This window comes from Sebastes umbrosus, chromosome 18 (genome assembly GCF_015220745.1).
Source record: "Sebastes umbrosus isolate fSebUmb1 chromosome 18, fSebUmb1.pri, whole genome shotgun sequence".
Taxonomy (NCBI): Eukaryota; Metazoa; Chordata; class Actinopteri; order Perciformes; family Sebastidae; genus Sebastes; species Sebastes umbrosus.
Window position 1 is genome coordinate 9,769,311 of NC_051286.1, and position 26,217 is coordinate 9,795,527.

A 26,217-nucleotide genomic window follows, 5' to 3' on the forward strand; every position below is an offset into this window, starting at 1 on the left:
TTTCTATTGTTTATCTTTGCTGTACTACTACTCTATACGTTGCTATGTGAACTTTGGGGAGGCACATTGCATTGTGGTCACATCCATAAGGCAACGTATCGTCATACAACGGTTCATACAGTATGATTAATTACGAAAAGTTATTCCTCATTTTTCGTGCGTTTTCCTACGAATGTCCAGCAACACGTGACGCACATGTAGATTTCTGCTCCAGTCTTTTCAATATAAAACTACTTAGTTAGGTTTAAGCAACAAAAATACTTAATTAGGTTTAAGATTGCGGTTTGGGTTAAAAGAATACCGGAGGTGGCGTAACTGAAGTACGGAAGTTACGTGACAAATAAGTCAACGATGACTTCTGGTTTCACACAGGATATGAACAGCAGACTCCTGGGTTGGGTGGGTTCTATGGGTACCCACGAGTCTCCCCTTTACAGACATGCCCACTTTATGATAATCACATGCAGTTTGGGTCAAGTCATAGTCAAGTCATCACACTGACACACTGACAGCTGTTGTTGACTCTTGGACTTGAGTTTGCAATATTATGATTTGAGCATATTTTTTATGCTAAATGCAGTACCTGTGAGGGTTTCTGGACAACATTTGTCATTGTTTTGTGTTGTTAATTGATTTCCAATAATAAATATATACATACATACATTTGCATGAAGCAGCATATTTGCCCACTCCCATGTTGATAAGATTATTAAATACTTAACAAATCTCCCTTAAAGGCACAGTTTGAACAGATACAAAAATGTGTGATTCATTTGCAATTAATCGCTTAATCAATTGACATCCCTATATATATTTATTAACATTTTATGTTAATTGGAACCAAATATCACTACTTAAAACGCTAAATTAGGCTGATTTGCTCCCAAAAACTTTGGTCTTGATATCATCTTTGATTAAATAATATTTTTTTTGTAATAACTTTCTTTGCAAAAACATCTGATGTACTCGCTGAATATACCTAGAAGAAGATCTCTATATTTTCGCTCATTGGGATGTTAAAATAGTATTCCCTGCAGTTACCTTAAATATATATTCAGCCAGTGGATTTTTATTCCCATGACAAACTCGCACAAAAGCCAGCAGTCCCTGAACCTTCAAGGTTTTCTGTTGGGAGGCCATCACAGAAGTTATTCTATCAAAACCACCACATGATGAATAAAAAATAAAATAAATGGATATTCAGACACACTTTCAAAACACTGCCCTTGCTATACCCGATGTGATAATAAATTTAAATTAATTCAAAATTAAATGCTTATAAATTGTGAAAAGGTGAAAAAACTGTTGCCCATTGCTTCTGGCCAGTCTTTTGTGTAGTCCTAAAATTAAAAATAGACCATTTGTAAGGTGCTGCGAATGTTTTTTTGTGTGTCAAAAATGAAGCAAATCAGCCATTTTAATCGGTGTAAGATTTAATTTAATTTTGATCAATTAAATATGAATAGCTGGGGAGTTGATTGAAAAAGTTTTGTTTGATTAAAATGTTTTTTTGGATCTTTGTGTTCTGACTTTCTTTGAAATGGAGTGAAATGACATTTTCAGACATGGAAGGCCAAAAGTGCAAAAGGGAAAAGAGAGAAAGAGAAAGAGGAGGAGGACTGCAGTGAACTTTGAAACTCTCAGGTCATTTGTTTTTACATGATTTCTTCTTTATGTTCTTCTTTGCTCATGTTCTTATTCTTGTTCTTCCTTGTTTCTTCTTCTTGTTTAGGCTCTTGTTCGTGTTCTTCTTTGATTTTGTTCTCTATAATGTTTTTCTTTGCTCGTGTTCCTATTCTTAAGGCCTTTACACACTGAAGGCGTGAACAAAAAACAACACAAAAATGAAAAACTATTCATACCAGCAGCGATGTGAATTTGCAACAGTTGAAACATGAGTTCAATAAAAGATTCTAACAAAAGGTTTGAATGAAACTGTTATGCAGCGTATATGTCTAAGGCTTTTATTGTGAACGGTAAGAACTGAAGGAGTGGATGTACTCTGCGTTGCCTTTCCCAAGGTTGAAAGGAGTATATGCATCTACACGTGTTGCTGGACATTCACAGGAGAACGCACAAAACATGAGGAATAACTTTTAAGACATACTACGAACCGTTGTTTGAGGATACGTTGAGATGTGTACATCATGTATAGAGAAACAACACATACTCAGCACATACTGTAATGTAATGTACTCATGTTGGTTGTTATTTTCCAATAAATCCTGTGATTTGGATGTCAGGCGTGTCCAAAGAGCTGACAGGTTGGATGAATGGAGTAGTGTAAGGAAGAAGTAGGGAGTACGCTCTCTCACACACACACACACACACACACACACACACACACACGCACACACGCACACACACACACACACACAAACAGCTGACAGAGGCTAGCTGTGGCCCATGTGGGGTTAAAGACTTGTTCCACTGTTAAGATTTCAGCTACTTCCTCTCAGCAACACACCTCACACACACACACACACACACACACACACACACACCAACACAAAACTTCATTGTTTCTTGATGTAAGTGACAGGTGTGTGTGTATTTGTGTGTGTGTGTGCCACAGTTGTGTTTCAGAGCTGTTAGTGTGTTAAAGTTTCAGTATTGTACAGTTCAGACTCCGCTTTATAAAACTTTAAATTACATACCTACAATGCTTATCTGTTCAAAATGTACTTTAAAGGGAGATTTGTCAAGTATTTAATACTCTTATCAACACGGGAGTGGGCAAATATGCTGCTTTATGCAAATGTATGTATATATTTATTATTGGAAACAATTAACAACACAAAACAATGACAAATATTGTCCAGAAACCCTCACAGGTACTGCATTTAGCATAAAAAATATGTTCAAATTATAACATGGCAAACTGCAGCCCAACAGGCAACAACAGCTGTGTGTGTGTCAGTGTGCTGACTTGACTATGACTTGACCCAAACTGCATGTGGTTATCATAAAGTGGGCATGTCTGTAAAGGGGAGACTCGTGGGTACCCACAGAACCCATTTTCATTCACATATCTTGAGGTCAGAGGTCAAGGGACCCCTTTGAAAATGGCAATGCCAGTTTTTCTTTGCCATAATTTAGCGTAAGTTTGTAGCGTTATTTATCCTCCCTCGCAACAAGCTAGTATGACATGGTTGGTAACAATGGATTCCTCGGATTTTGTAGTTTCATATGATACCAGTACCTTCACTACAGCTCTTCATTCTAGCAATCCCGCGGGTCTCAGGTGGTTAACACAGTGTTGATGGTTGTATTTGGTCATTGTGGGCAGTATTGGATTTACAGGACTGTAGTATCACTTTGGTGTATTTTCTGTACAGATGATGAATTAAAATGTTAATTATAAATGGAATAAACGTGCTAATGTTATGTTTTTCTTTTCAGAAATGTTAAATGTAATAGGGTGGGAATTGTTATATACTGTAGCTTGTAATAAAAAATATTGTTTTTATTTCTATTTTCAGTGTTACTGCAGAAACTACACACTGTAAAATGGGCACCCACACACGATTTAATGCTCCCACATACTGTATACGCACATACACACCTAAACGTGCACACTTAAAAACCTTTGAGTGCACACAGGTATACATGAAGAGGTATGAGGCATGCTCTCAAGTCCGCACGCACACACACACACACACACACACACACACACACACACACACGCACAGACGGAGAGAGCGCTGTCCTTGGTGGGACATTGGTGGACTAGTGGGAAATGGAGGGTCATGTTCAGGTCTTCCTCATCATGCGTCCGAACAAAACCTGCACCCTCCTCCTCCGTGGGGGAAATGCAAGGGGTAAAGGATGAATGAGCTTGAACAGGATGCACTTTAAGAACCAAACACACCTGCTCAGCTTCTCCAACCTCTTTACTATTTAATATATTATATATATATAATAAATATATTAGTATTTAATATGAATTATAGTAATAATTTAGACTGTAGATTGTATTACAGCTAGTCGATAATTAATCAGCATCACATTTGATACTAGTTTAGCTTATTTTGAAGGAAAGATTTGGTTCTGTATTATCATTATAACTTTAATATCTTCTGTTTTGAACTCCTCGGGCTTTCACTATTCCCTGATGTTTTATGGATAAGCATACACGTGCAAATAAAATCTGTTTTTACATAAGTTTATATATACTTTGGCCACCAAACTTAGGGGCTTAGTGGGCCATTGGGCCAGTGCTTGAAAATATTAGCGTACCTGTAATGTAAAAAATTCAGCTCCAGCATGATTACATGTTGAAGGTAGCATTAAATGGTAAATGGACTTGCATTTACAGTATATAGAACTTTTCTAGTCTTCCGACCACTCAAAGCACTTTACACTACATGTCAGCATTCAACCATACACACACATTCATATTCACACATCGATGGCACAGCCTTCGGGGGCAATTTGGGGTTAAGTGTCTTGCTCAGGGACACTTCGACATGTGACTGGAGGAGACGGGGATCGAACCACTGACCTTCCGATAGGAGGGCGACCCTTTCTACCTCTGAGCCGCCCCCTTTAGGCTCAAAGCAGTAAGCCTAACAGCTGACAAATTGCTGCTCAGACTGATGAAAGTCTGACAATGTAGAGCTGAGCCTGACAAGCTGATAAGGCCTTTATTCTTGTGGCCCCCCAGAGCGAAATTTACATTTTTGACCCCTCTCGTGGTAAGGATCCAGAAAGTTATATGTCCATTTTTCATCCATCCAATATTTACCATGTTTTCTAAAGAGCATAACAGCCTCACAGGGCTGTTATGATGGCTTTAGTCATTTAGTGTTGTTAAAATAACTTTGTTATACAGAAAGGAAGTCCAGGTCAAACTCATGGTGGGACACTGGGAATCCGGACATATTTAAATTTTAAAATTTCAAAACAAAAGTCAAATTCACAGATCATCTTCCTCTCTGGTGTTGAGGAAAATGAAACAGTACTCTGTCTTTCTTTGGGTAGACATAACACGAGGATCAGCCACAAGCATGTGGTTCTGGACGCATTCCAGTATGACCAGTATGTGTGTGTTTGCACATTTGTTAAGTCCCGGGCACTCCAGAGTCAGTTCTCCACTCATGCTCGAGCTGTTAATTGTGTGCTAAAGAGCATTGATGTTTTGGTTTGTGTGTGTGTGTGTGTGTGTGTGTGTGTGTGTGTGTGTGTGTGTGTGTGTGCAGCACATGCTTGTAATCATGCACGGTATGGCCACAGCCAGTGGGGTTAATTTGGGCGCAAAACGTGTCTCTTATTTCGGGGTTTGCAACATGTTTTGGAGGTTTTCTGTCAAAATTGTGAGCTAAATTTGTGGTGCAACGGTTCAACAAGCCCACGGTGCGGTTTGTATTGCGTTTTTTGGGTCACGGTTTCGGTTTGGTTCGTTTTGCACATAAAGGGGGAAGAAAAACAGAATAATTTCTAATGTGTTTGACCTCCAAATTGTACAAATAAACTGATTGATTGATAGTAATGAATGTTATTTCTATATTATACAGTATGAAGCCAAAACACTGATTTTATACATGAAAGTAAGGACTTATTTGACCTTATTGGTCAAGCAGGCCTATGTTCAGATAATTGCCTTCTTTTATGTCACTGACAACTCATCACATAATTAGCAGGCCTGTATTTAATAGTGGTGCAACGGTTCAACAAGCCTTTGGTTTGGTTTGTACGTCATTGAATGGTTCGGTTTTGCATCCCTAATTACCTCCACCAAGGTCAAACAAGTTGGTTTGTTGTTGGTTTGTCCGTTTGGAGGATAACTCCAAATCTCCGTGATGGATTTGAATGAAATTTTTTGGAGAGGTCGGAAAGGGTGGAGCGACGTACATGAAATCTGCCTTGACGGAGGTCTGCGCTCTCTGAGTGCACTTCTACTTTATATCTACTTCAGCAGCAGAAAGTAACATTTGAACGACTTGTCATTTTAAACTAAGATGAAACTCAACAACAATGAATATGAAATGATGAAATTGAACTTAAGCATTTCATCAGTTGGTATTTTCGCAGCTCTTCAGTAAGGAAGTATCATTAACTACTTGACTTGGACTTGACTTACCCCAAACGTCCGCTGGATATATTTCTGCTTCCATCTCTCTTGCAGTTCTTTTATCTGCTCTGCTATCTTCAATCATCAGGTCTATTTTTGTTGGACCAGCACTCTCCTCTGAAGCCTGGAATTCACCTGTGAATGTATATAAATGTCGACATTTATTGACAATTGACTGGAAACTAATATTAAACGATGCATTGCATTTAAGACTTTGTCTAAATTATATTATTTAGTTTGTTTATGCAACACTTACTCCAACCTTTATAAACTTTTACCTGCAAATTTGTGTCATTGACCAATAGCAAACCGTCTTGACAATGCGGACCTTGAGTCCAAAATTAATAAATATACTTTTATTTCCTTGAACAATACAAAATAAATAAAACAGTGAGCTATATATATATATAAAAAAACCCACAATAAAACACAACTCGCTCTGAATATTCCTGTCCCTCTTTTGTTTTTTCCTGCTGTTAAAATAATATAAAGAGCATTGAAACACCCGATTCTTGTAGTAACCTTCTCTCAAATCCATCAAAGCTGTGAGTGACAGCAGAGATGAAGACCAGTCCTCATTGAACCTTGGCGGTTGGAGGTCCACAATACACACAGATCAATGGTTGAATAGTGCCTGCGAGATGAGCCGAGCTGCACTTCAATGGGAGATATTTGGGGTTTTAATAGCTTCCCCGCGCCACTTGTGGTGGAGAACAGGTGTGCCGGTTGTTGGAGGGGTCAGCCAAAAGGACAGTCAAGTGCCAGAATGACACAAATCACAACAGCACATTATTAATACAAGGGCAAAATCCACGGTGATAACATAATGGGTATATTAAAGTGCAAAGTTTTATTTTTGAAATGTTTATTTATAACACAGATTGACTGCTCGTTTACAGCAGAATCTCACACAATAACAACTTATTACTCATTAAAGTTTCCTAACATTTAGCCTGACCACTCATGTAGTCTCATTTTGGGTCAGTGCAGGCAAATATCTGAGTTAATTGAAATAACACGTATAAGCTCAAAAGCCTGAAGAAGCCACAACAAGTGGATCATTGTGGCATTAAAAAAATGTAATGATTTCTTGTATTTTGATGACATTATGAAAGTGACATTGATTATTAACAGGATCTTTTTTTTAAGAGAAATATTCTACTTTTGCTCAGTCAGAATTTATAATGATATTTCAGCTGGAGACTTCATTATAAGGGATCAAAAGTTTGTGTAAACAGCTCAGCCTAAATAAAATTAGTGTGACTGAAAAGTCAGATGTTGCTAACTTGACATCAAAAGGTGAAAATTAGGGCTGTCCAAGTTAATGTGATAATAACGCGTTAAAGCAAATTCATATTAACGCAACTAATTTCTTTAACGCATTAACGCAACTTGCAATTTTTAGGTTGTAGGGGGCTCAGTTTTAAAGCTAGAGTGAAGATACTGGCATCATATGAAAGTAGAGAACGTAAAGAATCCATTGGTACCAACCATGCCACCATAGTTGATTATATTTTGTATTATAATCTGAATCTGCAAAGTAACTAAAGGCATCAGGCAGAATGTAATGTGTCTAAATGTAGTGCAGTAAAAAGTCCTCTGAGATGTAGCCGAGTAGAAGTATTAAGAAGCTAAATTAAGCTTAACAGTTCTGGAGAAACTGTAGCTTGATAATTGTCGGGTAAGTTGCTGGTGACCCTTGACCTCTAGTAATAGCACCAAACTGGGAGCAAACTATTTGACCTTTAACCTCCAGAATTTGGGAGGCCACTGAGGGATTGTGGGACTTCATAGCATTACATTCCACTCATTGGTCGGTTTGATTTGTTTACTCATTTCAATTAGCAGTAAATGCCACTTGGTACATTCTTAACTGAGGCTTCAAACACATAAACCTTACAACTGTGCATTCACCTATTGTCAGCCACAATAAATAACACAGGAAATGTAATGATCACTACTTATCAGGTATAACATTTTGAATTTTAGCATGAACATTTAGTCCTTTAACTTACCATGCTCACAGATCACTTTATGATTTTCGGCTGATAAGAGAAAATTGTACAAAATGATGTCAGTTACATGAGGATTTGTCTTTTTTTTAAACAAGAATTCACGATTTTCAGATTTTTTCTATTAAATCTTTTCATAATCATCATACTCTCTACTTGACCTTATACCTGTGGGTATTGGGTTGATTTGTGATTATGAAAAATATCACTACTATCACAAATAAGAACTAACATTAAAAAGGTGCTAAATGCAAGATGGGAAGCAATTCTAGCAAAGAATATGTATATTTCAGCCTCTGCCGCCATTTTGGACTGAAAACGCTTATTTTATTTATAATATTTTATTATTATTATCCAACAAAGGCTATTTTGCTAGAATATGACAATAGAATAGAAATATATATATATTTTTTAGCACTTTTTAGATGGACGTTTTACTACCTGCTTTCAGTCCAAAGCAGGTAGCTGATGCTGCAATGGAACGAACAATTGACTTTCAGTTCTTGTAGGTTCAGTGCTGACAGAGAAAACAGTGTTTACCTGGTGGGGGGAACCTGAAGGTGGCGTTGGTCGGAGACGGCGTTATCAGCTGTAACCACCATATGAGAGCAGTGCACGCACTAAAAGGCATGCCCAGCAGGCTCCACTATGTAAACAAAGCACAGAGAAGCTCTGATTACAACACATGCAGAGGGAGAGCTAATTCATTCTCTGCTCAGGTAAACATTGCTCCTCTATATCTTTACATAACAAATAGTTGTTTGCTGCTATATCAATGCAAACCTGAATTAGTGGTTGAAAGATCCAGCTTCTGCCTCTGCAAGTGCCATTGTTATGAGTACAAAACTTGGTCAAACCTAATGGGAAAAAGCAGAATAGTGTTAGTATAGTGATTAGTAGAACAGAACTTAATGTCACAATTGTTGAACAGCCCCTATTTACTATCAATTATGACTACAAATTCACAACTTTCAAAATAAAGTTCCCTAAATGGGAAAAAACACTAATTTCTGAGGAGCTCTGATGTGTTTGCTCCTGAACTCATGAACTGGAGGCCAGTACAAGATTCCTCTAAGCATCTAATGGCCTTGACAATGAATAAGGAATAAAGAAAATGAAGTAAGGGTTGAATTCCCAACTATTAAAAAAAACCTGTTATTTCTTTCGTAATAAGTGTACAGAAACATACATAAAGAGCAAAAATATAAATGATTGTCCCTCCATATTTTGATATTTTTCTCCCATTGCGATGCAAAAAGTATAAAGAACAAAAAAAAATAAATTAAATTAAATTTTAAAAAAGAAGAAAAAAAGGTAAAATAAATAAATAAATAAGAAAAAAATAAACTTTACCATGTACAAATGAACTTCCATGTTCTAGATTAAGCTTGAGAAGCAAATACAAATACATATTCAGAGTGTTTGGTTGAAATAAGTAGAAATATGAACTACAATATATGGATAATAGATTTGACAGGGTGCACAATAAAACATACAGAAATATGAATGCAGCAACATTCATGTGAAATTAGTAGAAATATAAAATGTGATGTGCATTATTACCATTCTTTATATATTTGAGTTAATAGCTTTAACATGATTTCGTGTCCTGTAATTAAAAGCACATTAGAGGTGGAGCTGTGGCCTCTGATTGGAGGGAGGGAGGCGTCAGGCAGGGTGTGTGGAGGGAGGAAGAGGAGGAGGAGGAGGAGGAGGAGGAGGAGGAGAGGGTTCCCCTCAGTGCGCCCAGCAGCAGTCCAGTGCGTAAAGACGCAGCGCACCAGAGAGAGCCTCTCCACCGTCTCCACCGTCTCCTACAGCCGTCCAGGATTACCGTTTTCCTCTCCATCTGAACAGACCTGCTCTCTAAATGACGCTTGGTTCTTCTCCGTGATTTTCTTCGCCATGAGCTGCCTGGATGTGATGTACCAAGTGTTTGGTCCTCAGCCTTATTTCTCCTCCTACAGCCCCTATCACCACCAGGTATGGATCAGATCACTCCTCATTATTATTATTATTTTTAAATATATATATACTTTATTTTCCCCCTTTTTTTCTAGGCTGTTTTCATATATGCAATTTGTAATTACAACAGTCTATAAACAAACTTTTAAGTAGATGAGCTTTACAGACAAACCCATCAAGTACATTAGAGAAAACAACCTCCACATACAAAAACAAAACAAAACCAAGAAATGAAATAACAATAATAATAACGACAAAAAGAAAGAGTAGAGTTAAAAGATACTCCTCATTATTTAAAGAGCTCATACTTTATCTCTGCACTGTGGACTTTAAATATGTTATAGTCTACAGAGACATTTAGGTTTTTAAGTCCTCCAATTAAAACTTAATTACATGCAAATAAAGGGGATTAAACAGCTAATCAGCAATTAGCTATGGATAACATTTATAAAACTTAATTAACACCACTTATCTCTAAAAATATACTGTTAATCAGCTCTTAAAACACCAAAAGGTTTATGTGTATGAGCTACTTGCAGAGAGGAGCCAGTGCGTAAAGCTTGGCATTTGGAGCGAATGTAAAACTTTCTTTTAGGTTCACTTTCTTTGTCTGCATTTATATCGATATTAATCTTATTTATGAGTCTTTTACTTAACAAGAATGTGAAGAGATTGTTTGTTACTTCTCTTTATAGGCTGATTTTAGTTTGGTCAAAAGTAGAAAAGAAAAGATAAATAAGATATTTATTGTTCTTTTTTTATATTTAAGTCAAAACTGGTGGATTTAATACATCAAATAGTTCCCTTACAAGTTTTTAAAGAGTTTTTTTTAATAAATTATTTTATTTTATCAGGACTTTGGCTCTTGGTTTGTGGCCCTAACTAATGGAACACAATAAATTAATCCACTTTAAATCTCATTCCCTTCCTAATGTAACAATGTAGAATGAGTAAAGCCCATAAATTAGGATCATGTTTTGCATGTTGATACCAATTTTTACAGCATAACTGTCACATCAGTTGCCACAAAATAAGATATCATAATTTCATTTTTCTCCTGTCACATTTGTAAGCTTTTACTTCATGCATGTGACTGTGAGGTTTTTGTGAGGCCTTTTCCAGACCTGTTAAAGCTCTTTTTTCACTCTCTTTAAAACCTCTCAGTCAACATCCAGGCATATTTCACATAGTGCCAAAACTCACTTTGCCTGTCACCTAAACAGACTCTGGATCAGCCAGTCCACCCATGCTGCACACCACAGTTCTATAATATATATTTGTATGGTTTGTCTAATACATTTGCCATATAATAATAATAATTAAAAAAAAGCTTTCCATGTTTTATTGAAACTTGAAGTAATTTCACATAATTTTTGCACCACAATCTGAACTTTATTTTGTTCTATTTATCATATAAGTAAGTAAAAAAGTGATTGTGTGCAGCAGGAATGAGGTGCAAACTTATTATATGTTAAAATGATAGTACTCTACATGATAGTATATCTGTGCACTGCAATTCATATAGTGATACAGTGGTAAATTAAAAGACAAGTGGACTGTGAGATGTAATTAGTGCGCATTAACAGCCACAAATGTCAAGATAAATGTATAATTTAAAAAAAAAAATTTAAAGTAAAAGCCACACTCTTGGTTTAACATATCAGTTTATCATCATTTGTACAAAAAGAGTTTAAGTAGATTTATCTCCTACTACACACCTGTTGTGTCCTGAAAAAAACAAAATTTTTATGAGGTTTAAAGGTCAAATGTCACATATTAATTTAAGTCTTTATAGTATCTAAAATCCCACAGAAATCTATGCAAAATAATAGTGTGCCAACAGGACACTAGATAAACATAAATAATCTGCATGTCCCCTCTTAGAAACTGGCCTTGTATACCAAAATGCAAGACCCCCAGGACAGCGGCAGCCGGCTCGGACCCCCGGGCCCACCAGCCATCAAAGAGGAGGACAAGGAGCTGCCGCCGGGAGCCGAGTACCTGAGCTCCCGCTGCGTCCTCTTCACTTACTTCCAGGGAGACATCAGCGCCGTGGTGGACGAACACTTCAGCCGAGCCCTCAGCCACACAACCGTGTACCCTGCCTCAAGCAGCCACAAGGCCGTAAGAGGTGTGTGTGTGTGTGTGTGTGTGTGTCAGTGTTGTCCCTCAGTGTGTGTTTGTCAGCATGGAAAAGCCACAGAAACACCAGTTTGACCATCATCGGGACACTAAATTTCACCGGTGAAATACTTTCATGTTTTTTGGGAGTGTTCGTGCTGTAAATTTATGTGTTTTTGGTTCCTAATGTTGTGTTTTATTTCTTTTTTTCTGATAGACTGAGACTGTTAAAAGACAATATCATTTCCCCAGATTCAGTCACTTTGTCTCTCATAGATTTCCATCAGGTAACATTTGATTAAATATCATCATGCAAAGATATACAGAAACTTTTTCCGGCTCTATTCAGTCAAGAGTTCAGATCTGAACTACAAAATCTTCTTCTTTTTGCTGTAGAGTTGCGCTGATGTTGTTTTTTTTGAAGGCCGTCGCACGTTTTATCTGCTGATTTCCAATTTTGCTCTGCTATTCAGTGTTTTAATTTGACCTTAAACACTGTTGTAATATTTACAATACTAAAACTCTCCCCTGAAACCAGAGCAATTCTCTTGTGTTTAAATTTGTAATCAAAATGTCACATTGGACTGAGTTGAGGTTAAGGATTTGCAATCTGCAATAATGATCACTTCTACAACAAGCATGTGATCAATTAAACTGTATAATTCCCACAGTGTTGGATGACATTGGCTGAATCATATGTATTCCATCTATAAATATGTGGATATCATGACAGCTGGAGAAATAGCTGGAGTATTTTGCGAGCCTCAGCTTTTGTTTATTGTACCGGCTGTTACTCTGTTGGCTCTCTGTTTGTTTCCCCTCTGACTTTGTGTTTGAGAGAAATATAAAGTTAAATCAAATGTAAAAAAAATGCACAACATATATAAGATTATTTTCATTTAAAGCAGGAAAAGGTACAGAAATGTATGCAACAATAGGAGTACCTTTACAAGGGTAAGATTAGGGTTATGCTCGTCTTTACTTCATCTTTGGTTAATTTTATTTCTCAAAATTTGGAGGGCAGCATGTTTTTAGTTAAAGGGTATTTGAATCATTTTTATTTTTTACCAGAATTAAAAGTATTTCCCAGGAATTTTCTTTTATATTCCTTTTAATGTCATTACGTCTAGATTGCGTCACATATTATGAACTGGTTATTCTTTTACAGAAGGAATAACACCTTTACAGTTTTGTCCAAACTTTTGGTGAATCAAAAACAAATCAGTATTTCTTTGTTAACAACGAATTTGCTTTATATTTTGCCTCCTTTCACGGCCATTTCTCAACTCCAGCACTTTTGCGTAATCTAACCACTTTTGAATCCAACCAGCAAAAGAAACGGCAAAAATGAGCTACATTTTTTTGCAGTGGTTTTCGGTCAACAATTGCTTGATGAGGAATGAAGGTGGAGTTTAAAAACTTTGACCAATTTTGGAACAAAAACTCCTTCTTTCAAACCAACCGAGTGTTATTATTATAACTCTCTATTAACTCTGTATTTCTAAAACAAGACCTCAAAATTGTGGTGATTATTTCTAGGGCTGTAACTAACGGTTATTCTCATCATCCATTATCTGCAGATTATTTTCTCAATAAATCGATTAATTGTTTTGTCTATAAAATGAAAGAAAATTGTGAGAAATGCTCATCACAATTTTCCCCATATTCAAATTGCAAGTTTTTCTACCAAATGTCCAAATACCCAAAGATTATCAATTTACAACGACATATAACAGTGAAAAGCAGCATATACTGAAGCTCTTACAAGCAAATCATATTTTTTTAATCGATTATCAAGGTAGTTGCCAATTAATTTTCTGTCAGTCCACTAATTCAGCTGTAATTAGTTCTGCAAAATGACAGATGAATAAAATACCACCAAAAGACACATTAAAAGAGAAAATGTTTAAAGGAAACGAGGTATTGTGGCCACAATATATGGCTGAAAGCTTCGGACAAAACGAGCAAATGGACCTTGTGATAAGAATTTCTGGTCAAACTATTTTCTGAGGTCAAAAATGAACCTTCATCCTCAGTAAATGAGCTTCCTTTATAACGTACCTGTGTTGATTTCTGTCCACCCAGATGGATCATTCCCTATGAGCCAGAGAAGTTTCCCTCCGTCTTTCTGGAACAGCTCCTACCAGCCGTCGGTCTCCTCCACGCTGGGCAGCGCTCTGTCAGCTCCCCACTCAGAGCTCCCCTTCCCTGGGGACCCGTACTCCTCCGCCTCCCTGCACAGCCACCTCCACCAGCCCAGCCCCGACTCCTGGCACCCATCCCATCACCACCACCATCACCACCACCATCCGTACTCACTAGGGGGCGCTATAGGCAGTCAGGGCTCAGCATACCCACGTCCTGGGGTTCACGAGATGTACGGCACGGCGTTCGACCCGCGTTATGGCTCTCTGCTGGTGCCATCTGTGAGGCCTCATCACCGTCTGACGTCCGGCAGCTCGGTACCGGGGCCCAGCGCCTCGCCCTGTGACCTGGGAGGGAAGGGGGAGTCGGGGACGGGTTCAGCCTGGAGCGGCGCCTTCACCGGAGCTGGAGCAGAGATCGGACTCAACATGGACACAGGTATTGTCAATTTTTCATGAAAAGCATAACCGAAAATCAAAGTGCTTTACAATCTGTGAGACATGCAACATCTTCTATCCTTCAGATAAAGAAAAACTAAATGGGGACTAAAAAAAGGAAGAAACCTCAGGATGATAAACAGCAGAGGGATACCTCTACCAGGATGGACAGACATGCAATAGATGTACAGAGTAGACAGAAATAACAATAGTAAAATTGTGGAGAAACAGAATGACATCATCTGTCAACAACTTAGTGGTTCTCTGTCATGTGCTACTTTGAGCCAAGAGCTTTCACTCTAATCAAACACCAGTGTTATGGTCACGAATGACTCCAGAGACCGGCGTTCACATCCAGAGTCTTGTGTATGGTTAGGTTTAGGCAACAAACACACTTTGGTTAACGTTAGATTGTTGAAGAAGATCGTGGTTTTGGTTGATTGTTAATAAACACACTGTGCCTCATGAATCAAGTCACTGTGGACCTGTATTAAACTAAACCATGATCTTTTCTCAACCTTAATCAACTGCTGTTACAACACTGTCTCCTACAATATTAGGTTCCCGTACAACTAAACTGCATTCTCAATTACGTTTCAAGGGGAAACATATTTTCTCCCAGATTATGGTCGCAGTTTTAAACAGTTTCAAACACGTGGTTAATGTTGTAAATTGAAACAAAACGCAACAAAACTACTTGGTTAGGTTTAGTATCCCAGTGTACTTGGGATGTTTGCAGCAGAATTTTGCAGGAGTACTGCTGTAGATTTACTCTTAGAGTAGATTATTTCATTCGTTCAGGTGAGATCAGTTCCTTAAACTCTGATAGCACTATCTTCACGTGTAAATACATATGAATTCTCTTCCATAACAGCTTTGGAAGCTATTGAAAACAACTCCAAAACATTTTTGGAGATTGATGGTTATTAATTATTAGATATGCAAACGTTTCTTGAGCTGCAAAAGTCTAGAATAAGAGAACAAACCAAACCATAGCCTGGAAATTATCCAATGTTTCTCGCTTCGATGCTGTGCTTCTGATTAGGATTCGCCAATACTGGTAACTGATGTTGGTAAATTACAACACGGAGAGTATCTAATAAGTGTCAGGCATTGGGAATGGATTTGCTTTGACTTTCATCTGACAAAATCCGTGATCGAGCAGCACAAAAATCAAGTGATTTTGTGTGTTTACAGGCACTGTTTCACTTATACAGGGGATGTAAATCTAAACAAGATACATTTAACTGTAGTTATATATCACACGCTTGAACTCTAACTAGATGGAAAACTGAAAAAGAGTTGTTTGGTGAATGCCGCCAAAGACTGGGTGCTGGTCCTTGCAATTACATTTATTGAAGATAAGATGATCGCACACTAAGCTCGATTTAATGATTTAACAATATATATATAACCAATGTTTATACGTTCTCAGGAGAACACAGTGTGGTCGAAACATTAAAATGATTGGGGCTTAGTGTGCGGTCATTTCGTCCTCAGCAGATGTGAAAACCACTATTGAAAATAGCTGACAGTTTTGAAAATAGTGACATCAAAGTCAAGCAGACATCTGTCATCATCGATAACGGGCAGATTTAGATGCATTTTCACATTATTCTTGAAGTGTTTAAGACCTTCAGTATGACCACGTAGCAAAGTAACACCTTGAAAGCATGAAAAACAGATTTAAATGAAGATTTTTTCCCCCTTGCCTCAGATCAACTTACCACAAGTGGTTTGAACCAACAAACTGACTGTCAATCAGCACCTTAACACCAGCTGTCAACTTCCTTTTCTGTTGCTGTCTTGCTTTCATCCCCTCTCTGCCTCGGGCAATTCCTCCTGCTTTTATCAACAAGACGTTTGCGCTTCTTTTTCTAATCTCCCTTTTCTTACTTTTCCTTTCTTCCTCTGCCTTTTCTTTTCCTCCTTTCTTTCCTCCTCTCTCAGGTCTGCAGGCACAGGATAAGAGCAAGGATTTGTATTGGTTTTAGAGACTGCTGAGACGCTTCCCCCCCACACTTCACTCCTACTTCAGCTTTAGCCTCTTTCCTTCACTCCTGCTGTTGCTCTGCTGACAGAGAAACTGAAAGTCAGTCAGACGGCAGTTTTGTGCTGTAACTGCTTCTGGTCTACTTGCAGCTCGGTGTTACGGAGGACTGTGCAGTAGCAGCGCAGCCCTGCTGAGCTGAATGCCGACAGTGTGGATACAAAACGAGCGCTGAAACAAAAGTGGACTTGCGGAGGAGAGAGAGAATCTGATCTTGACGGATGTGGACAAAGACAAGACTCTTTGTGCTTCTGTAACAGGCAGGGACAACATTCCTAAACTGGAAAAAGTCTGGGGACAGACGGACAGAGACATGTGTTGTCAAACTCCAAAGACAAGCGCTTGAAGGACTTGGCAGGACTTGCCTCACTGGGACAACTGGGCAACAGACACTGGGAGTGTTGTGGCTGGAGGAAAGGCCGTGTTGGTGTTGAGGAGGCCGCACAGCAAGAATTTGGCAGACTGCGAAGGCAGGAGGAGTCCAAACACTTTGGTTTACATGGAGTATTGGTTCAATGTCAACTGAAAAAAAAAACACTCAGTATTTTATGGCACTGTAAAAGTTAAATTAAACAGTTTTGACTGATAACAAAAAGATATTTAAGTTATGATTTCACGAAGTGTTTCAACAGCTGCAAATAACTTTAGCTGTGTCCCAATTTCATACTGTGTACAAACTCTAAGCAAGTTTTGAGCATATTGAAACAAGATAAAGTGTACTAAAAAATAATCAGTATGCATACAAAATTGCGTACGAAACTCTTGATTTATGAGTGCAGTTGATGTGCACTACTGTCCCGCAATGCACAAAAGAAACAGTGTCTCCTAAAAATTACGTTCCCATACAACAAAACTGCATTATCAAATACGTTTCGAGGGAAACATATGTTGTCATTGTTTGTTTTTGACGCATCACAAATACATTTGTAATAATAGTCGGCCTAAGGAGGAGATCAGGGTGTTGAATGGGTCAAACAGCTGGGCAGAGAATTAATTGCAATTTTGATAATCAATTAATATTTAATTAATTTACCAGGCAACAAACATTTGTTGTTCAAAGCCTCTTAAATGTGAGAATTTGCAGCTTTTTCTCGGTTTTATATGATTGAATACTTTAAGGTTTCGCACTGTTCATCATACAAAACGAGCAATTTACAGATGTCACCTCAGGCTCTGGGAATTTTTCCAACTTTTTTTTTTTTTTTTTACAATTTATAAGCTAAAGAATGAACCAATCATTTGAATATTATGGGGTGATTAATAGATAATGAAAATGATGATTGGTTGCAGCCCTAATTTAAATGTTATACAATGTTATACAACAATATATAACAGTATACATGCTTACTGCAAAATAGTGATGCCTGCTTACTGTTTTCTGGTCGTATTTCTGAGTCATTACATTATACAAAGATAACTGATGTCACAGATAGCCAAGAGATGACAACCTCTGTTTATAAAATAGAGTTAACCTCCGGTGTTAAGAACTTGTGGTTGGATTTCTTTTTTCAAACGCAAATTTGAAAAACACTGTAGCAGCTGAAAACTATTTCCTGTGTCCACGTTGAGTGTCATCAACGTTTATTCAATGTGAAACTGTTTGATTGGCTAAATTGGGTAAAAAGAGCCTTTAACCAACTGCAGATACAATGAGGATTGGTATTTTGATTGAGAATAATGCTCTGAATATTATTTTATGGTGAAAGCAGATAAACATCACAATGACCGTGTCAACAAAATAAATGTAAACTTCACACCAGTGGCTGCTGAGAGAGAGAAAGAGGGGAGGGGTTCCTCTGATGAATGAGGAGAACGACGGCTATTTGAAGCCACTTGACTCTTTCTCTCCCTGCTCCCATGCAGCTGTCAACGACAACTGCTCTTCAACTCAGTGAACACACGCACACACGCACACACACACGCCCGTCTTTATCAGCTAGTGTGGACCACGATCTCGGAGTTCTTTGTGAGGGCCGCCACTTCCACTGGAGTTAGCATGGTGCAAAAAAACAAAATAAAAAAAAATATTTTTGCTGCTATAGTTGTGGGGACCGGTCACTGTTGCTAGGCAGATTTGGTTCTGAGAGTACCCAAACAATAAGCCAGTTTCAGTTAACCCCAACCAACTCTGCATCAAATAGTGTTGTTAATGGGAGCTCTCAGCATTTAATTTCTCCAGTTTTGAACTTACACTATGTTCTATGAAGATACTATTATCACTTGTAAATATACTATAGATAGATCCAACAATGTCAGTAAAGCTACTTAACACTATTTAGAATATGATTTGACAATAATGTTTGAAAGTGTACTCAGGTGCAACTTTGGGGCTTTTGAACTTAAGCATTTTAATTTGAGGACATATATAGAGTATATACTGTATATAATCTAAATCAATTTTAACACCACATACCAGTAAGATTAAATGCATTGTTTGGCAAGTCCAATAAGTTTAACATTTACATATTTACTTATTTATTTATTTATTTATTTATACATGCAATAAAAAAAGTAATTAATGAAGCATATTGACTGGATTGGCAAGTAAAAAGAGTACTTTGGATTTCTGTCATTGTCAACTACTAAGAACTGAGTTTAGGACATCATAAATCAATGGTGATTCAGCTGCCTTTCTAATAAGAAATGGACTCGGTGGCCACTTTATTAGGTACACCTGTACAATATAACGCAATTATTTTGAGTGTACTGCCAGCTTTCAACAGTCCAAATTTTGGAGATCCAGCTGCTGTTATAACAAGAACCAACACATGAAAATTAAGTTTACAGAGTTCACTGGCAGTTGAACCAAGATTTTGGTTAATATTACTGCAAACTAGCTGGATCAAGGACTGCCTTAAACAGTTTTCATAACACAATACTTACCCAGCTGCTTATAATGGTACCTGAAAATGAAGTACAACCGTTCCTTTTGTGAGACATGATAGAATTGTAGACTTGGCTCTGAAGATGTTTCCAAAGACGGGTGCTAAGTACTGGTTCCGCTTCGAGTGCCTCCAGGCATAGTTCTTTACCAGGAACTCTTTGCAGAGTGATGTAAAGTCCCAGCTGCTGCTTTTTCGATTGAACTCCAAGGTCTGCTATGGCATTCATTTATGTTTAGAAATTGTGGATCTGTACCTGAAACATAATTTACAAATTTTAAAGGGTACCAACATCCTCATAACTGAAAGGTCCAGAGACCAGAGCTTGCATGGTACGGTTGTATGAAAATACGATAATGTAGCATTTTACGTGATCACAACTAAAAGAAAATAGCCTGGGAAAAAAGTTGTTGCCCAAACTCTCCTACAATGGTTGTCCTTGACATAAAAAACTGTTTCAGTTAGATGGATGTAATCTACCATTAAAGTTCAAGAGTCAGATTCATATTCCTCATAATACAGGTCTACCAATGGACGCCTGACAGCTTTGACCCTGTCGATAAAAAACATTCAGTGAACATTAGAGGTCACCAATGTTTTTATTGCATTGTGAAACGCTGGTTTATCCTCCTCGAGCACAGCCTGTATTTGGCAGATGATTTCTGTCCATGTTTGATGTCATGACTCTTTGGCTTTTGAGTGATTGGTCATATACCTGTCTTATTACAGTACCTGTAAAGATTGTCACTTTTCACCCTCATGGATTTTTTTTGTGTTGCCACATTTTCAAACAGTATCCGTGTTTCCTTTCACATATTTTTAAGTGCATTTTGAAGTATTGCATTAGAAAAGCTGGCGGCAAAATCCGCTAAAACTTCCTGAATTCGCTCACTTGAGGTGGTTTTTGCCTTTGCTAGAACGTAACACATAAATTGCGAAACTCTCGCGAGATGGTTAAGGTTAGGCATTGACCTCGAATTGTTAAGGTTAAATGGCAAATGGACTTGCATGGACTTGTGGTTTTCCGACCCCTCAATGCGCTTTACACTACATGTCAACATTCACCCATTCACACACACATGGCTGCCATGCAAGGTGCCAACCTGCCCATCAGGTTCTAATCTAAATAACCATTCACATGCACAGCAATTTGGGGTTAAGTATTTTGCTCAAAGACACATCAACATGTGACAGGAGGAGCCGGGGATTGAACCGCCGACCTTCTGATTGGTGGGTGACCCGCTCTGAGCCACAGCTGCTCCCCAAAGGTTAGGTATGACCTTGAATGGTTAAGGTTAGGCATTTACCTCAATTGGTTAAGGTTAGGCAGTGACCTTGAATGGTTACAGTTAGGATAGCTCGTCGGGGAAGCAAGTCTGGTCAGTTTTTGCACATTTTTGCAAGTCATGGCCAAAAGAGCTGATGCAACCTCTACTTCTTCTTCTACTCTTTTTAAGCGTAGCCTATACTGCTAACTTCTAACAGAACTACGTTGCAGCCTAGTTTATTTGCTCCAAACCAGTTGATGGAAACGCACCTAATTTGCATTTCTTTTTTGCGACATTTCAAAAGTTTGCTTGAAGTTCACTTGAAATTCAGTTGGGACGGCGTTATCAGCTGTAACTGACTGTGACTTCATTCTCTGCTCAGGTAGACATTACTCCTCTATATCTTTACATAGCAAATAATTGTTTGCTGCTCTATTAATGCTCTGGATATCATGTAGAGCACCCTTCACAGTCAACCTATTCCACTGTTCCTTTAATATTAATAGATAGAAAGAAAGGGAGGAAAGTAGATGCTAAGAGAGTCTTTTGTTTGAGATACGGTCAAACAAAAGACCTTCAATTTCAGGCATATGTTCTGTTTCTCAGAAGCTGAAGGCGTGTGTTTGAATTTGTTTCAGCTGAGAGCGAGACAGCTGTGGATTAATATCGACTTCTGACTTGAGCGACGACGGACAAGAGAAGGGTGGAGAGGTGCGGTCTCTCTCTATAGCTGTCAATACGCACAAACACACCCCTTTCTGTTTTGTTCTCTAATCTTTCTTTTCTCTTTTAGCTCTCTGGAGAGATTAAAAAATACAACAAACGCTTCTTTTCACAAACACATTAGAGTTAATTCAGATTTCCAGCAGAATAGGATGGTATGGAGCCGGGGTAAGTGTGAAACACAAGGCCGAGGTTAAGGATAAGAGCCGCCCTTTAATCAAAGAGACAGACAGGGGAGGAGTGCATTGATTCATCATTTGATTTCAGTAAATTGTTACTGAAATAAACGGTTATACCTGAATAGTTGAAGTACACCGGTCTTTGTGAATTTTGATGTTTTTACTTCTAGGATTGTGTCTAAGGAATCAGTAGATGTTCAATCTTTAATTAATCCAATAGAGCTGGACTATTTGTGGTCCACAATACCCCCGATCAATTTTTTTGACAATTCCAATAAAGTTTATTCAAACAAGACAGCCACGTCCTCAATAATGTTGACAAAAAGAGAAAGGCATTGTTGCTTTGTGCAATTCTACCATGAAGAGAAGTATATGAACCTGCAGATGGCTAACCTTGCACGGCAGCTGGATTCTCGCAGGATCAAATGTCCCACAAAAAATCCATCTAGTCATGCTCCAAGTAATGCGTTTGTGTCCGGCTCGCCAGACAACGGACCAATCAGTGTTCTGTGAGGAGCTACTACAACTACGGGGCGTTGCACAGGTGTGTGAGACGGTGAGACCTGGTGAGACTATAGCGTGAGACGACACGGAGAGGCGACTGTTCGTTCTAAACAACAACGGCGGCTCCTTGAGAGGTTAGCGTAGATGCTGCAATAGCATCAGTTATATCAGAACTGGAGAGTATTTCTTCATTGAAAAAAAAAGTTAGTTTCGCAAAATTTGTGACAAATTCAGTGTTATAATTTTAACCCGTACGGCGTCTGACCTGCTTTAACAAGCTGAGGTACCAGGGCTTTGAGCAACATCTGCTCTCATACTAGGAATTATATTATATTATATTATATTATATTATATTCATTTATAGGAATCACAATGAGCATGATTCCTGACTTAATTTACATTATTACATTGATCAATCACAGTGTTTTACGGTCTGTTAATTCTTTATAGCAGACCGTTGCTATGTATAACAGACCGTTGCTATGGGCGCAGCTCTGATGTCGGACTCTGGCAGACCGTTTTTGTGTGAAATTATTGATTTCTTCAATGAGTAGCCGTGTAATAAGCGGGATAATGTACAGCTAGCAGGCCATTGTTGTGAAATAAACCCTGACAGGGCGATGCAAGACAGTGCAGCATCGCCCTGTCAGGGTTTATTTCACAACAATGACCGGCTCACTGTACATTATCCCTTACTTATACAGTATTAGTCTGAATACTGAATACTTTAAATCTGCATTAATCAATCAAATGACTACATGCAACATGAAAGGGGTCCCTTATCACTACGAGTCCTTACTTTTTAAGCTTCTTTTAGCTCATTGTTTTGGTTTTACGCCACATTTACTTTATGAATCTCGTCACTGTCATCAATCCTGTTTCCAGCAGCAGCAGGCAGCTGTTTTTAGCAACAACTCTCCTTCTAGTCCTTAAACCATGTGGCTCGATGCGACAAGTTCAGGCTTGTTCAGTGGTTGCTTCTGAGGAGGGAAAGTGGACACACAAAAAAAAAAAAAAAAAATCAAATTACAACATTCTTCTGGAAGTTATTGATCATCACTGGCTGATAATAAATATATTTGTTAGAGGATGAATTTCATGGGTTTATCTATGAGCAGGTTGTGCGGATAAAAATACTTACAGGGAGAGGAAAAAAACTAAAAGGCCAATACCTCTAAATATAAAACAAAATTCAGAGTGCCAAAGTGTGTGAGAGAAAGACATTTTTTTTAAAGGATTAAATGAAAGTCTCGAGCCCACTCTCATTTGTTCAACTCACTAAAATCTGTAACTGTTGATAGAACATTTTACTTCCACTTCTCTTTCTTTCTCTGTCTCTGTTTTATTCAAGAAAATGAAGGACGAAAGTCTTTCAGTTTGAAACTTATTGAAAATATGGGTGTTTGTATAAGTGCAGTAGAAGTAATTCTTACATAGCACTTAAAGTTTATGTTGTCTATTTGATGTGAAGCCTGGTATGTGCCTGACATTCATTTTTACCTTAACATGACAACATAAAATGTTCAACATCTCTTCAAGGTAAAAGAAAAGTATCTACTTTTCAGTCTAACCCTGAACCTCTATCCCGCTTGCCCTCCATCCCTCCATCCTTCAGTCTATGATCTCTGTCGTTAGAGCAGATCAGAGCTAAGTGAAGCTATCGGGTTTCTCCTCCCCTAACGAATGTTTACAGGAGAGACGGAGCGGAACAGCCCTTTAACAATGCAGAGTGAATCCTCCTGCTCTGTTCTGCAACATTCCCCACATTTCTACCTCGGTTTTTGCTACAGTTCTTGTGACAAGAAGAAAGACGCAAGAGAAAGAGGGATAGAAAGATGGACATCTTGTTGCAAACAACTTATGGAAAGAGGTAGAAAGAAAGGACGACACACTAGAGGGGATATAAAGACCATTTACACCTTTAAACCTTTGACAAGCACAACACTAAAACTTAAACTTTCGTTTCCTTTTTGTCTTAAAGTTGCAAGTAAGCTGAATTATCAGTCATTAAGTAAGAGATTTCAGCCAAGTTCACACTACAAGACTTTCAATGTTGTCAGATCGCAGTACTGTTCACACCACACAACTTGTTGTCTTGTAATCGGGAGCCCTAAAGTCATTTTCACACTACATGACCAGCGACAGGGGGTCACACATTACAAGATCTTTCACTGTGAGGAATCCCTGATGAATATGTCTGGTCTGCAAACTACGTTTTGTCACAAAAACCATATATATACCATGCACAAGACAGGATTTTTTGTTCAAGCAATCCGCGAAACTTTCCTTGTAGTCATGCCTGTTGATGTTGTTGTTGGCACGCATAAAATAGCCTGTTCCTCACGTCTTCACTATTTATTTTCCTCCACTGTATAGGTGCAACAACAAATGCACAACAAAGTCTCACGACAGTTCATAATAGTCACGAAATGTATTTAACATTAAATAAAATTGTATTATATATTACTGTATAAATAAATACTACGGTGGTGTAGATGGAGTTATTACTAATCTTACAGACTTTTTAATAATCTATACAAAGTTTCAGTTGATTACAGTTTCAGAGTTTTTCCAAACAAAAACGGAATTTCTGGAGAAAACACTCCTCTAAAAACTGCAAAACTTCATCCATCAGCAGCTTTAATCAAAAGAAATATCAGCCTTCAAACATCCAATGCATCAGTCCAACACCAGCATTCATATGTTTCCATTGTGTGCATGTTGGAATGCCATTATGGAGCAAAGCTGACCAAATGTCAATGACATTCAGTTTGTCTTTTTCACTCTCAGAATGTCAGATGACAAAACAAACACCTTGCATCAACAAACGCAGTGATGTGCTGCATTAAAAAATCATTTAAAAAGGTTTATCTACTTGTCACGAGCCCACAATGAAACAACCGAATGTGTTCTCCGTTTAAGTGGAGGGGACGGAGTCGAGTGGAAACACAGCTGTGGTTCTTGTTATCCAGGCTCTGACTGCCAGAACTGTCAGCTGTGGGGTAAAACAAACCCTGGTGCTGAACACACACTGACTGACTTTTATTGAGGTTTGTTTACCTCACGCATGCTTGATTTCCATCGATCTCAACTGGAGGAGAAGTGGAAACTGTAACAGCACCAGTGTGTAACAATTATGGGGATCTATTGGCAGAAATGGAATATAATATTAATAAGTATGTTTTCTTAAGTGTATAATCACCTGAAACTAAGAATAGTTGTGTTTTCGATACCTTAGAATGAGCCATTTATATCTATCTAGGGAGCGGGCCCTCCACCACCATGTTTCTACAGTAGCCCAGAACGGACAAACCAAACTCTGTTCACTTCTCCTGCTTGGGCCGGAGTCAATAACGTTACTCGTTGACGTGGCTCTCTCTCTTACTTCACCACTCACTTCCCTTGTACACACACACTCTACGCATTGGCCCAGCTCCAAATGATCTACGCTACTCTTACAACAAATGGCTCTATAGAGGGTCATTCGTGTTTAAGACATGAAACCAGCCAGTCGTCTCCCAGCTCAGCTGTCTCTATATTTCTCAGAGGCAGTGAAAGCTCGGCCTCGCCTGATCCTCTGCCAACACAGACCATAGATCCCATCAATTGCTATTCTTTTATTTTTAAGGACACAGACGTCATGTCTGCTGCGTCGCCTGACTGCCAGGTTATTTTCTGAGCTGCAAGGATATATCAGATACAAGGCACACTGCGGCTGTGAGGGGAGGATCTACAGAGTCCCACAATAGTCGGATTAAGTATCACCTCTTTCAAACGTCAACAGCGCCTCGCACAATAACACCACGCACACACTTGAACAGAGAGCTCTCCTTGTCTCAGCCTGGACCTCCGGACTAC

At 38.4% G+C, this 26,217-nt stretch overlaps 1 protein-coding gene and 1 long non-coding RNA gene across 3 annotated transcripts in view; one reads left to right on the top strand and one right to left on the bottom strand.

Annotated features, from left to right (window-relative positions):
* Window positions 1-8,701, bottom strand: part of LOC119476582 — a 43,109-nt gene extending 34,408 nt beyond the window's left edge. The window contains exons 1-2 of the long non-coding RNA XR_005204046.1: window positions 8,626-8,701; window positions 6,083-6,208 (exon numbers count right to left, since the gene is read on the bottom strand). This is a non-coding gene — a long non-coding RNA (uncharacterized LOC119476582). The remainder of the gene's footprint in view (window positions 1-6,082; window positions 6,209-8,625) is intronic.
* Window positions 8,702-9,801: 1,100 nt separating this feature from the next.
* Window positions 9,802-17,400, top strand: vgll2a (vestigial-like family member 2a). Of its 2 annotated transcripts, none has more exons than XM_037751453.1 (4): window positions 9,802-10,068; window positions 11,935-12,181; window positions 14,257-14,754; window positions 16,704-17,400. In XM_037751453.1, the coding sequence occupies exons 1-4, from the start codon at window positions 9,991-9,993 to the stop codon at window positions 16,745-16,747; spliced, it is 867 nt and encodes a 288-aa protein (XP_037607381.1). In that variant the 5' UTR covers window positions 9,802-9,990; the 3' UTR covers window positions 16,748-17,400. The 2 variants fall into 2 exon arrangements, with proteins under 2 accessions (XP_037607381.1, XP_037607380.1); XM_037751452.1 differs by having other exon boundaries at window positions 16,896-17,400.
* The last annotated feature ends 8,817 nt before the right edge of the window (window positions 17,401-26,217 follow it).

Excerpts from the sequence above, each read along its gene's own strand:
- vgll2a (XM_037751452.1), top strand. The coding sequence starts at position 9,991 with ATGAGCTGCCTGGATGTGATGTACCAAGTGTTTGGTCCTCAGCCTTAT. Across the intron at positions 12,182-14,256 it reads CAGCCACAAGGCCGTAAGAG|ATGGATCATTCCCTATGAGC; the intron begins GTGTGTGTGTGT and ends CTGTCCACCCAG. Across the intron at positions 14,755-16,895 it reads CGGACTCAACATGGACACAG|CTCGGTGTTACGGAGGACTG; the intron begins GTATTGTCAATT and ends GTCTACTTGCAG.